The sequence below is a fragment of the Sphaerodactylus townsendi genome, linkage group LG15 (genome assembly GCF_021028975.2).
Source record: "Sphaerodactylus townsendi isolate TG3544 linkage group LG15, MPM_Stown_v2.3, whole genome shotgun sequence".
Lineage (NCBI taxonomy): Eukaryota > Metazoa > Chordata > Lepidosauria > Squamata > Sphaerodactylidae > Sphaerodactylus > Sphaerodactylus townsendi.
Genome location: NC_059439.1, coordinates 13,706,918 through 13,721,306, shown reverse-complemented (window position 1 = coordinate 13,721,306; position 14,389 = coordinate 13,706,918). Strand labels below are relative to the sequence as shown.

Sequence of the window (14,389 nt, the reverse complement as noted above, 5' to 3'; positions counted from 1 at the left end):
TGCAAGCAAAACATCAGGAGAAAATACTACTGGAACACGGCCAGTGATTCACACAACATCCACAATACCCTAGTGATTCTGGCCGTGAAAGCCTTTGACAATAGGTGAAGACTTTGTTTCATTTGGCATTCCCTCAGTAACCTTGCCCTCCCTCTTGACCAATATTTGAATTGTTGTTCTTGACTTTGTAATTTAGCCCTGGTTTTTATTGTTTAATAACAGGTGAGGGGTTTTTTTTAGAGCGGGGAGGGGTTAAAATGTGATTTTATTTATGTCAGGCAGCCCAATCCAGAAGGGGGGCCGACTCACCTCTGGAGCCAGTTCAGCTCCATGTCAGAACGGATGCCACCCCACTGGTGCAAGACGCAAATTTGCCAGCAGAGGGGTAACTTACCTAGGTGGGTAGGAACTACATGGCTCCGCAGCACCCAACCCGGAAGCCACCATCCTTCTCCGGGCCCATCAGTGCAGAAAGCTGCACTGGCATGGCTGGGGCATTCCACGGGTGGACCTGACCTTAGTTGGCTTCCACTGCCCACCCAGTCCTGGCGTGCTGACAGAGTTGGCCTTGGAGATACGCCACATTTTTCATGGTGTATCTCTGTTATCCCCTATGGGGGATTTTGGCCAGCCGCTTAGGGGTTTGGGTTGTTTTCGGGCTTCTCGTGCTGCGGTGAAGCCCTTTAGAGAGGGCAGAGTGGTGCCAGAGCGGCACCATTCCCACCTGCCCGATCTAGACGGGTCTGTCAATTCGTCAGCCACCTTGGTGGCCATTGAGAAGGCAGAAACGTGAGATAGAAATTCTGTAAAATAGAACAAACACATCAATAAATATCCAGACGAGAAATCGGACATTCAGGGCCAGGTTTCACCTTCCCACAAAACTCGACTCTCCTTTTTTAAAAAAGAAGAGTTGGATTTATACTACCCGCCCCCTTCTCTCCTTTAAGGAGACTCAAAAGGGCTCACAAACTCCTTTCCCTTCCCCTCTCACAACAAACACCCTGTGAGGTAGGTGGGGCTGAGAGAGCTCTGTAGAACTGTGACTAGGCCAAGGTCACCCAGCTGGCATGTGTTGGGAGTACACAGGCTAATCTGGTTCCCCAAATAAGCCTCCACAGCTCAAGCGGCAGAGTGGGGAAATCAAACCCAATTCATCCAGATTGGAGTACACCTGCTCTTAACCACCACGTTCTTACTGAGAAGTGCAGATAGCAGAACTACCAAATTATATCATAAACAAAAACAAAAGGGTGGAGCAGAACATCCAGTAAGGAGCCCCCTCTCCTCTGATTTTCTAGCTTCTGAGTTTGCGGGTCATCCACACTCACAACCATTCCTATGTACATGTCCAGTGCCTAATGTTGCATTAAGTGCTGGAGTGCCGTCACCTCCCCTTTCATCCCTCCCTAATTCTTGCCCCGTAGATCCTATTCTTTGCAGACATTAAACTATGCAATAGAATTATACCAGAAGGAAACATGAGAACATAAGAAGAACATAAGAACTAGCCTGCTGGGTCAGACCAGAGTCCATCTAGTCCAGCACTCTGCTACTCGCAGTGGCCCACCAGGTGCCTTTGGGAGCTCACATGCAGGATGTGAAAGCAATGGCCTTCTGCTGCTGCTGCTCCTGAGCACCTGGTCTGCTAAGGCATTTGCAATCTGAGATCAAGGAGGATCAAGATTGGTAGCCATAGATCGACTTCTCCTCCATAAATCACGTTTGCAGATTTCATATTTGGGGGTGGGGGTGGGAGTGCGGGTGGGGAGTAGGCTACAGAATTAGTGTCTTCTTGGGGCAAAATGCAAAACAGCCCGATCTCTACTACCTGATTTACTGAGTTGAAGGAGTTCCAAACTGCAGCCAACCTACTATGGCCACATCAGAGCGACCTAGAACAGTGATCCCCACCATGGGGCCAAACATCATCAAGGCAGGATGCCAAGACGGGCTGTGCAAGAGGTGCTTTAGAAGAAGGAGAGTTTGGATTTATACCCCACTTTTCTCTCCTTTCCCTTCCTCTCCCCACAACAGACACCTTGTGAGGTAGGTGGGGCTGAGAGAGTTCCCAGGAACTGTGACTAGCCCAAGGCCACCCAGCATGAATGTAGGAGTGCGGAAACACATCTGGTTCACCAGATAAGCCTCTGCCTCTCAGGTGGAGGGGGGAATCAAACCCAGTTCTCCAGATTAGAATCCACCTGCTCTCAACCACTACACCACGCTGGCTTAAAAGCACTCAGGGGGTGTGACTGTTGAGCCTCCAGGGAGATGTGTGCAGCCATTGTGGGAGGAAATGGCCAACATTTTGGGTTTGGCCTCGCCGTTCCGTACCAACCACTGTGTGGTGGCACTCACCATCTACTCTAAAATTTCTAAAAGTGATTACAGGGGCCATATATTCAGGATCCCTTGATGTAGAAGATACATGCACACTATAAAATTAGGCCTGTTTGAAACAGTCACAGCTTCCCAACCTCCAATATCTTGGAAAGTATCATTCTAGGGGTTTAAGGCAGCCAATTGCCTTCATAGAACTGTATTTCCCAGGGTTCCTTGGGGCTGGGTTTCATGACAGATTTGGGAGATGTTTAAAATATGCAATTAAGCCATGTGCTAAAGTAGCTTATTTCCATTCATTGCCATGTGCACCGCTCATTCCAGAGTGGTGTAGACAGCAATTAGCCCAATTTTATCCTCACAACTCCAAGACAGAGTAAGATAAAAGTTGGGCCCAGGGTCATCATAATCACTTCGAGCTCAACGCTCATTCCACTATCTCTTTAGCTGCCTGTTCCATCTCAGGTGTGCAGAGGGGTGGGGAGAAAAGCCTTTGGCACAACGATTCCAAGTAAAAAGGGCAACATCCGCTGCCCCCCCCCCCCCCCCCCGGCCATATGTTTTCAAGGTGAAAGTCTCTCATACACCCAATTGCCAGCCCCTTTATGGGTCATGGGCCCCAAGGATGTGCTGCTGTTCTGGAGGTATCGGAAAACAATGCGGTCATGCAGACGGTTGGTTTGACCCTGCCAGAACTCTATGACTTCCGGCTTCAGGATGTAGCCTCCCCTGGGAGAGAAAAGAACACCATTTAAAAAGAGGAATGAAACTGGTTTTGGAAAACATTCTGGCCATTCCCTGACCCTGTAACCCAGGGGTGTCCAACTCTGGTGCTTCAGATGTTCATGGACTACAATTCCCATCAGCCCCTGTTGGCACGGCCAATTAGCCATGCCTGGGGAGCTGATGGGAATTGTAGTCCATGAACATCTGAAGCGCCAGAGCTGGACACCCCTGCTGTAACCCAAATGCAGGTTCTAACGGTGTTTAAAGGAGAAAGGTAATTATGATCACATCTGGTGGGATTGCTGTAGGATTAGAAGTTTTTGGATGAGAATTCATGAAAAAATACAAGAAATTCTGGGATATCAATTTGATTTGCAAAAAAGAAACTTATCTATTAAATATTACAGATCCAGGGATAAGAATCGAACATAGAAAAAATTTTCAATATATGATATCAGCAGCAAGGACATTAACTGCAAAAAAATGGAAAAGCGAAGAGCTCCCAGAGGAAAGAGATTGGATGAATAAGTTAATAGAATATCTTGGATATTCTTGGAATTGTCATCTATAATCAACCAAAAATCTATCGACAAATATTTGAAAGATTGGGATCCATTGCTGAAACACATGACAAAAGGAAAAAAAGACGATGTAGTTCCAAGTTTATGTCAAAGTTAAAATGTATATAAGTATATTGGAAATTTGTCTTTAAGCTTTGAATGAAGTAAAGAAAAAAAAAAGAATGGTTATACAAAATTAGGAATTAATTTGAAACTTAAGTTTAAGATTGTAATAATGAGGAAGCTAAATAAGTTAATATTTGTTATATTAGAATATGGATGAAACGGAAACTATGTAATTTATGTATTTTTTATGTTCTCTATAATTTTGAAACTAATAAAGATTTATACTTAAAAAAAAACAAATGCAGGTTCTAACACCAGGCAAGCTGGGAGAGAAACAAACTGCTCAGTCAATTCTTAAAACAAGAAATATGTCTGAGCAGCCCTCTCCATGGTTCTTTGGGCCCAACAACTGCATTTATTTAGATATTGAAAACCCTGTGTGCGATGACCACTCTTATTTCTTTGTGAATAAATACATGCACAAAATACTGCTTATTCCGTCCTTTCTTTCCAAGGTATATATTGCTGTCACCAGTATTGTGTCCAAGCTGTAAAGCACTTTTGACGGTCTGTGTGGTCCTAGGAAGCTCCCATAAGTTACTGGTAAAAGATTCCAAGTTTATTTGAACAAACGGATTCTAGTCAGAAATCTTCTTTCCAGACTGTTTCCAGCCCCTTTTTATCAACTGACTGACTATCGCAAAAAAAAACCCCAAACCCTTAGAAGAAGAGTTTGGATTTATACCCCTACCTTTCTCTCCTGTAAGGAGACTCAAGGTGGCCTACAAGCTCCTTTCCCTTCCTCTCCCCCCAACAGACACCTTGTGAGGCAGGTGGGGCTGAGGGAGTTGAGAGAACTGTGACTAGCCCAAGGTCACCCAGCAGGAATATAGGAGTGCAGATACACATCTGGTTCACCAGATAAGCCTCTGCCGATCAGGTGGAGGAGTGGGGAATGAGACCAGGTTTTGCAGATTAGAATCCACCTGCTCTTAACCACTACACCACGCTGGCTCTACTGTCTCTCTCAAGTGTCCACCAATCACCTCACTCTCTCATCTTCCTTTCACTCTCTTCCTTCTACAACTTACCTATAATTTTAAACTCACAACATTTTAAAATGTTACATTCCGCTTTTCTCAGTGGGCTTACACATCATTCTTTCCTCCTCCATTACCCTTTGCTTTCATCACATCCCCTGCCACTGAAATTTACATTGTAAACTCTTTGGGGTTGGAAGTCTGCCTTGAAAATCTGATTGCGCTATGAAACAAATGGACTGCAACAAGCAGGCCAGCTTTGAAAGCAAGCCTGCCTTTGCGGGCAGTGGGAAAGTGGGAGGCGGCTCTTCCAGGAAATCAGCCAACAGCACTAGAAGCGAAACGCAGAAGAAGAGTAAGGCAACTGCAGAGAAGGGATTCTCCGCAAGCTAGGCAGAGAGCAGGTATATAGGTATCCTAGAGTATGAAAGCATGGCAGTGATAGGAAATCGTTATTACATGGGACAAAATACTTTTAGTACTGTCAACAGCCGATTTTTATTCCAGTACAAGCAGAATGGGCCAAAGGTATCTAGCCTATAAAAGTTTATGCTAGAGAATAAAAATCTGTTGGCCTTCAAGGTGCCATAAATATTTTGTTTGTTCTTTCAGCAACAGGCTGCCTCTTTGGAGAAACTCTTCTGGGAGTTGTTCTGAATTCTGGAAACAGGATAATGAACATGTCTGTCCAATATTTCTTTGGGGGAAGCAGGATTGCCAGACAATGCACACTGCCATGTCCCCAATGCAGGCAGGTGCAGGAAACTCACCTGAATTCCCTGCATCATAAGGTTCCCAGGGAACAAGTGCCAGACGGACTTAAATGGAGTTTGCAGTCAAGCAGTTTCAAAAAGCTGCTCAGTGTCAGAATACACTTGAGTCTTCTCACCCTCACCCACTTAGGCCCCTTCCGTACATGCAGAATAATATACTTTCAATCCACTTTCAGTGCACTTTGCAGCCGTGCGGGATAGCAAAACCCACTTCCAAACAATTGTGAAAGTGGATTGAAAGTGAATTATTCTGCATGTGCGGAAGGGGCCTTAGTTTAACATTTTACTGGAATCTCAAGATCTTTAATCATTTAACAAGAGTAAAGGCAAATTTCCAGCACCATGTTCCAGGGAGGGGGAAGATGCTATAATTTTGTGTGTGTGCGTCAGCTCAGAATGTGATACAGGAATCAGCTCAGGCTTGGTTGTTGTTTTTAAAAAAAAACAAGTTTCTGGGTTAGGATTTTCAATGAGTATTTGACAGCTGCTGCAAAAGCAGGGGATGAAGGACAACGTGTGGTGGCTAGCTCCGAAACGTCAGATGTTCAACTCACCAGTATGCCGGCTTAGGCACTGGGGCCTCACGGTACAGCTCTTCAAGTTCTGTATTTTTCTTCCGCAAATACTAGCAAAGGGGAAAGAGTTGTAAAGGCCTGAGGCAAGCAAACACAAACTAACAAAGTCATAAAGAAACTTTGTACCACAACACAGTGAGTTGTAATTAAAATCAAGTGTATAGCTGCTAAATCACTGCATGTGTGAGAGGGACATACGTTTGCACACACGCAAACACCTCATATCAACCCAGATGCTTTTCATCTGTCTTTCCAAGTACGAGATTTAAAGTTGTTGTCAGTTCAGTTATCCCTTCCACTTTGCTGGGCTTCCACTTTGCTGGGCTTAGAAGTGCAGTACCCCTCCCCCCACGATCTGGAAATCCAGGTAAAATTTTCGGGACCTCCCTTTGTACCAGAATATGTCTGATTTCTTTTTCTTTTCTTTTAACTTTTAAAAAGAAATTGTGTGTATTTATGGTATTAGAAGAAGAATTTGGATTTATATCTCCCCTTTCAGGAGACTCAAAAGGGCTTACGATCTCCTTTTTCTTCTCTCCCCCCCCCCCCCAACAACAAACACCTTGTGAGGAGGGGGAGAGAGTTCCGAAGAGCTGTGACTAGCCCAAGATCACCCAGCTGGCATGAGTTGGAGTACACAAGCTAATCTGGTTGACCAGATAAGACTCCACAGTTCAAGTGGCAGAGAGGGGAATGAAGCTCAGTTCTCCAGATTAGAATGCACCTGCTCTTAACAATTACACCACCATGTTGATGTTAAACTATACATTTTTTTTGCATTTTTAAGTTTCTAAACTTTTTCTGTGTTGTCTTTGATTTCTGCAAAACTCCAACAAAACTCCCATTTTATTTTTTATGCCGACACGTGATATATCAAAACCGCAACGGGGAAAGTTGTGACATGGAAGGAATAACTGTAGGTGCCAAAGAATGCTCCTCCAAGAAATGCTGGGATGTGCAGGGTTGTATTGAAAGAATACCTGCCTGGGATGATACCTGTGTACCCCTTCTGACTCAGGACACAGAGCATCAGAAAACACAAAAAACGGCAGGATACATCATAATGTTACACAATGTGACCAAGCATGCAGTTGGAAAGAAAACAAGAAAAATGTTCTCTCATTTGTTCAGTTGACATGAGTGAACTCCACATGGAACCACAGCTCCTTACCTCTCTGTCTGCAACCACTGTACTTTGCCTGCTCACAACAGCTGCAATTTGGCTGCTCTTTGGTCGCAAGTGGAAGTATTTCTCACCCTCCTTCTCGGGTAGCTTCTCCACGGAGCCCTCGATACGCACCTGCAAAAAAGTAAAAAAAAATCAGTTTGAAAGTGTGGTGTCCTGGTAAGAGATGGAACTTCTACTAACTGCTTTTATTATTATATTTTAGCTCAAACTTACGCTGGTGTTCACTGAACTCATGCTTGACTGGAAAAGACAACAGTTAATGCCCGTCATTCTGATCTGGACGGCCCAAGCTAGCCTGATCTCATCAGATCTTGGAAGCTACGCAGGGTCAGTCCTGGTTAGTATTTGGATGGGAGACCACCAAGGAATGCCAGGGTCGCCATGCAGAGGAACACAATGGCAAACCACCTCTGTGTCTCTTGCCTTGAAAACCCCACTGCGTCATCGTAAGTCGGCTGTGACTTGAGGACACCTTTTCACACATACATAAACACATCTCATCCCAATGGAATTCAGTGTTGCTGAAACTTCATTATAGGGCAGAGAACAATTTTGGTTGACTCGTTTTGAGCCACTGCTCAAAAAAGGCCCTGCTGTTTTCCAAGGAGTCTCTTGTCTAAGGAGATCTTCCCATCCCTGCTCATCCTGAGTTAAAATTACTGGTTGGATCCAGTTATCTGCTCATACAAGGACCACTGATCTACCTCCCTGGCAGCCCCATCCAAGTCTTCAGGCGATCGGCTGCGGTGCTGCAGTTGTGCCATCCCAACACTCCCAAAGGGGCTCCCCGGAGGGTGCAGGGAGGCTTTGCAAGTGTGAAAGCCTCCCAGCTGTCAAGAAGCCCCCACTGGGTTTGTTTGTTTGTTTATTAGACTTGATAAACCGCCCACCCCAAAGGGCTCTGTCATGCCTGTTTAACAGACTTACACCACCAAAAAGTGTGGCATAAGTCTATACTTCTAGCTGCTGGTGTAATGTGCTGAATGGCTGGGAGGGAGCCAACTAATATTGGTTCCACCCCCAGCCATGCCCCCTGGCGGCAGGGGCACTGGGACATTGGGGTCAAATAGAGTTCAAGAGGGCAACTCATAAATGTATTCACTTTTCCCAGGGGACATTTCAGTTCCACCGGAAGCAGCAAGATTTAAACCAAACTCAAGGACCAATAGCCACCCTTCCCCCAAATACACATGCCTGTCCCAATCTAGGAAAAGATAAAGAGGCCCAGGATAGCATCAGAGTTTGACTCCGTCATCGAGAAGTGAAAGAGGCTCCTGGCAGGTTTCTTGCTCTTGTGCACCACCTGAAGCCTTGCCCAAATATGGCCACAGCTTAGAATAGAAAAATGACAGTTGGAAGGGGAAAACTCATTTAAAAAATTCCACCGAAACCTCTCATCCATACCTTCTTTTTTTACTATAGGCATTTCTCAAGCTGTCTTTTCATTACAGGCAAAGAAAACTGGTTACCTGACGGTTGAGGGGCTCCCAGTAGAAGACAATTGAAGCAAACGGGTTGCTGTCCTGCAAGCGGCAAAATGACAACACAAACAAAAAACCTTCTTCACATATTTAAAACATTGAACTGTGAGGAATGTCACACAGAACATTATGTTCATTTGTTTGCCCTGGAGGTTTTAGAGGGCACAGAGAGGGCGGAACGATAGTTCCAACTTGTGAAGAAGCAACCTGTAAGTCCCTGACGATTGTGTAACTAGACTGGGGGTGGGGAGAGGGCTGGTTCACTCATAGGCTCCTGTGCCCTTCCCCAGTAAGTATGCAACTTTTTTCAAGGGGGGGGGGGGAGGAACAATGCTCAAACAAGCTACCCCTGCTGACACCATATATACATTTTTCTTTAGCCTGCCAAGGTAGATTGACATGATTGTTCAGCAGATATTAAATGGGTAGAGGGAACACACGCGTGATCCCTCTTTCTAAAGAGCTAGGACTTCAGACAGTGCAATGTGATAATGGGAAGGGATCGGCTGCCATTTGAACAACAATGTGCACAAAACACTTGACGGCATCTCCCTGAAACCAACTCAGTGCTTAAAAACAACAACAAACCTGCAAGATTTTAGAAAAATCTTGGAAACTAGTTTGGTAGAGAATTAGATTAGGAAGAACTTCCTGATGGTAAGGGTTGTTCGAATAAGCTGTCTCAAGAGGGTGGTCTTTCTTTGGAGCTTTTTAAAGAGAGGCTGGATTACCATCTGGCAGGAGCGCTTTGACTGTGTATTCCTCAATGGCAGGGGGTTGGACTTGATGACCCTTGGGGTCTCTTCCAACTCTATGATTCTAGATTCTCTGGTGCACTTTTTTCTAAGAAGGAAAGGAGGGCCTGGCACCACAACCCAGCCCAACTCCAAGCACCTTCATTTTTAGCTCACTTTCTGTGCTCACTGTCCTTACCCTCCCTGTTTTTCCTTCCCTCAATGATACCCGCCTGTGTTTCTCCTGATCTTTTCTTCTGCTTGAAGCATTTAACTGTATAGAGCAGTGGTGGCGAAGCTTTGGCACTCCAGATGTTATGGACTATAATTCCCATCAGCCCCTTCCAGCATGGCCAATTGGCCATGTTGGGAGAAGACTGATGAAGTGGTAATAGTCCATAACATCTAGATATAAGCTTTCACTCCCTGGAATTATAGAGGAAGATAAACTAATCCTGGAAACAGAAGGGCCAGGGTCCTTCTGTTGGCCAGTTTTTTGGCTGAGGACCAACCAGCTCTCATTTAACGAGATCTCAGAAACCACAGAGAACCTACCGGTAATTGAATCACAGAGCTCCAGAATCTTCCAACTAGTCACTTCCCCAAAGGAATATCAGCAGAACAAAGCAAAACAAAACAGATCTAGCTGTTGTGGGTTTTCTTGGCTGTGTGGCTGTGGCCTGGTAGTTTTTGCTCCTAATGTTTCGCCCACATCTAGGACTGGCATCTTCAGGAATGTCATGGTAAAATGTGCTTCTCTCTGTGGCACTGTGTGAAGTGATTGTGTGTTGGAGCATCGGTTTTGTCCACTTTGAGCAAATGCAAATGGACCACAAATCCTCCCACCTGTTGCATGAACAAAACTGATACCCCACCACACAATCACTCCACACTGAGCCATGGAAAGAAACACATGCCTCTAAAGATGCCAGCCACAGATGCAGGCAAAACGTTCATAGCAAAAACTATCAAACTACAGCCACATAGTCCAGAAAATCTACAGCAGCCAATTGATTCCAGCCATGAAAACTTTAAATAATACACAAAACAGGTATCCCAGAGCAACCTATGCTTATGCAACAGCCCCAGACTCAAGGTCAAAAATGCACATCAGAGTGTCAATCTATGAACTACAGGAATGCCCCACTGGCCTTCTTTTACACAGATGTACACACCAGTTCCCTTCCCTTACGGCTCTCGTAGTTGGTAAAGAAGCGAAAGCCTTCCTGGCTAAACCCCTTCAAAAGGAGCATTCGAGCAGAGGGCCTTCCATCCCTGGGAAGACAAGTAAGAACAGCCAAGAGACAAACATAGAGAATTTGAAGTTGTGGGAGACAAATGGGTGAGAGCTCATAAAACCAGAGATGAGTCTCATTGGGTGACATGATTCCTGCCACCGCCTTGTGCAATTGGCCAAACACACATTGCATTGACTTCCCCAATGGAGGGACACTTCAAGGCCTCTTCAAACCATACAGAGAACTGCTTAATGGGGTCAAGGGAGGAAAGGTGTTTCTCCTCAAAAGCCTGAGGAAAGGAGCAAGAAGCACCGTCAGATAAGGCCCAATTAAACAAGGCACACCCACCATTTCAGGAAATGGCATCATAGCTGTCATCAGCTTTCTCTTCTCCAAAATCTGGCCTAACCCTACTGTTTCTTTCTCCCCCATATTTCCCTGCATGGTCCTGCCCTCTCTTCCAGCTTTTTTTCTCCTCCTCCCCCCCCCCCCATAGCTCCCCAACGGAGCAATGACCACAAGCAAAGCTACATTCCTTTAAATCAGCAGGCTTATAAGGACACATCTTTACATACAATTACAATACAAGCTTCCCATACACCATCCTTGTCAGCTGCCATCATCCACATTAGGAGGGCCAGCCCAGCCATTTAAATTACAGGAAAAGTTCTAAGGGGCCCAATGTCCTGAGGACTTACCCGAAGGGTAACTGGCAGCCAGAGGCAAGTAGAGTCAAATTCCAGCAGCATTGCCTCCTCCTACACTGACACTTTGCTCCTGATGAGCAACACTCCTATGACAGCCCCAGCTAAGCAACTTTTGCCGCCCAAGAGTGGCATAGTGGTAAAAAGTGGCAGACTCTGATCCGGTGAACCAGGTTTGATTCCCAACTCCTCTACATGAGTGGTGCACTCTAAGCGGGAGAACTGGGTTCAATTCCTCACTCCTCTACATGAAACCAGCTGGGTGACCTTGGGCTAATCCCAATTTCCCTCCACACTCTCTCAGCCCCACCAAGTGTCTGTTGTGGGGAGAGGGAGAGAAGGCGTTTGTAAGCCACTTCCAGACTCATTACAGTTTAGAAAAACAAGGTATAAATCCAAACTCTTATAGCATGTAGTAACACTGGGGGCTACCCGTTCCAGCACCCTCCTGATTCAGTTTAGCTGTGAAGCCCAGAGCCCATTGGTATTCATTACCAGCAGCTTTACCCAATAGCCACTGCAGATCTTCCGTCACACCTGCACCATCTAACTCTGCGTCAGCCATTTGGACTGGTGTCCATGGCCAAGGTTAGCAGGTGCGTGTCCCAGGGAAGCCACGCACTTCATGTGTCTTCAGAATGACCACTACCTTGCAGGATCTTCCTCCGCCCGTGCAATCTAAGGAAGGAAAACAGGTTCCGGGGCTCAGCCCGGCATGCTCACCTCCTCATCCCCTCTGTAGTTTTTCCGAAGGGACCCCAGGTCCATAAGGCAAGACGATTCTCGCGCTTGACTTGAGCTACGGAAAGTGAGGGGGACCAACCGGCGCAACCCAAGACCCACGAGGCAGCTAAACATAGGATCACCGTTACATAGGATAAGCGCATGCGCAAAAGTGACTGGGGGCGGGCCCAAAAGGCACGCTCCTTCAGCACTCGCGGGCTGAAGGAGCAAAAGCGTCCAATCAAGGCAGCGGCGGAAAGGTTTACGCCTCTCCCGCTCCCTTTTCGCCTCCTCCCTCAGCCAATAGAGAGAGCGAAGGGGGGCGGGGTTCTGTCACAAACCAATGGAAAATGGCCCTCCACGACAGTGGTGATGTGACATCGCAGTTAGGGCTGACAACGGCGTTCGTTACATAATCGCAAAACGACCGTTGGGTTGCATGCCTAGAAAGTGACACGGACCGCAGTCCGCAGCCATTGGGAAGGCGGCTTTCCAATGAGGAAGGAATACGTCAGAAGCAGGCAGCCAGTAGAAAAATGGGAAAAGGGGGCGCGGAGGAGGACCAGGAAGTGGTGCGTAAGGTTATAAACAGACACATGGAGGTTTTGTTGAAGGTCGGGGGTCTCTGACTGATGAGATGGGAAGGTGGAAGGGTTTGTCAAGTGGGGGTTTGGTGCAGTGCTTAATTTCCAGAAATGAGACTGCTCTTTGCACATGAAGAAGAGTTGGATTTATATCCCCCCCCTTCTCTCCTGCTTCAAGGACTCAAGGGGTTTACACTATCCTTTTCCCTTACCCCTCATTAAAACCGACCCTGGGGGGGGGGGGGGGGCTGAGAAAGGAACTCAGAGGAACTGTATTGACTAGCCCAAGGTCACCCAGTTGGCGTGCACAGGCTAATCTGAATTCCCTAGCTCAAGCAGCAGAGCAGGGAATCAAATACTGTTCCTCTAGATTAGAGTACACCTGCTCTTAACCACTACGCCACTGCTGCTCCCAGGGTGCATAGCTGTCAGCTGCAATACTGCAGTCAAGGCACTGTTCACAACCTGAGATCAATCCTGATGGAAGTCGATTTCAGGTAGCCGGCTCAAGGTTGACTCAGCCTTCCATCCTTGCCAGACTGTTAAAATGAATACCCAGCTTGTTGAGGGGAAAGTATTGATGACTGGGGAAGGCAGTGGCAAACCAACCCATAAAAAGAGTCTGCCTGTAGCTTTTTCCACAAAAAGATCTCAGGAGACATGTGAATTAATCTGCCACATCTTCCTGGACCTTCTTTGTGGTGGAATGCTCCACCAGGGTCCTAATGCCTGCCCAGTTGTACCCCTCCCCCGCTTCCGATTCTCTTTCAGTATTTAAGAATCTTATTGCTAATAGCTGTCTGAAGTAATATAGATGCTCTTTCATCACAATTCTGTGTTTAAGAACGCAGAGAATAATGGTTTTGATTAAATAAGATTAAATCCTGAAAGAAAGCCTGGACTTTTAAAAAATGCGGCAACATGCTGCTTTAACTTCCACCAAAGAATGCACACTCACACTTGGATATAGTATCTATAGTATAGATAGTATATAATATAGTATAGTTTCTGTATCACACTTGGATATAGAAACAGGTATAACCACCCCATGGGTATTGCTTCAGAATTCTTTAGATCAGAGGAAGAATCTTGAACTGGAGTTGCTGATAACTCTCTAGAATTAAGTAAAACTTTTAAATGTTTAAACCATAAGGATGCATCTTGCATTCATATAGTGCCATAAATGTTAAAATCAGTGATACTCCTTGGTTCAGGAGGTGCATATGGTTCTTTGCCGTAATAGCCTGCTGGCAATCTTTTGGAAGCACCATTCATGATTTTGGTTCTACCTTATGTTTCAGGAAAAGTGGACCCTTTGCCCTTCCTTGTGATGCTTGGCAAGTGATTCCCACCTTGATGTTGCCATCACTGGAGGAATGGGTAAGCTGTCAGTCTCCATAAAGTGCAGGCCTCATGTCTGGAATGGAAGCAAATGGGGCTGTTTTGGCTGCTGATGACGTTGAATGTGTCTGTTGGTGAGCCATGAAGTGCCATTGGTTTAAATGTTTCCCAAGGCTTGGGAAACTGGCAGAGGGTTCCCGTGCATTGCAGGATCATCTTTGCCTTTGGAATGTGTGTTTTCCAATGCTGGCGTTATGAAAAGCGTTAACCCGTCTAGCCCACCCAGGCCGGACACTGGAGCACATTTTTTCT

The 14,389-nt window shown here is 46.0% G+C and overlaps 1 protein-coding gene across 1 annotated transcript; it reads right to left on the bottom strand.

The window, feature by feature from the left end:
- Window positions 1–2,145: 2,145 nt before the first annotated feature.
- Window positions 2,146–12,309, bottom strand: PNPO (pyridoxamine 5'-phosphate oxidase). Its single transcript, XM_048517165.1, is given in 8 exon segments — window positions 2,146–3,072; window positions 6,063–6,133; window positions 7,255–7,383; window positions 8,742–8,795; window positions 10,663–10,762; window positions 10,888–10,907; window positions 10,910–11,014; window positions 12,153–12,309. Coding segments are annotated over 8 exon segments (780 nt in total). The 5' UTR covers window positions 12,288–12,309; the 3' UTR covers window positions 2,146–2,906.
- Window positions 12,310–14,389: the final 2,080 nt, after the last annotated feature.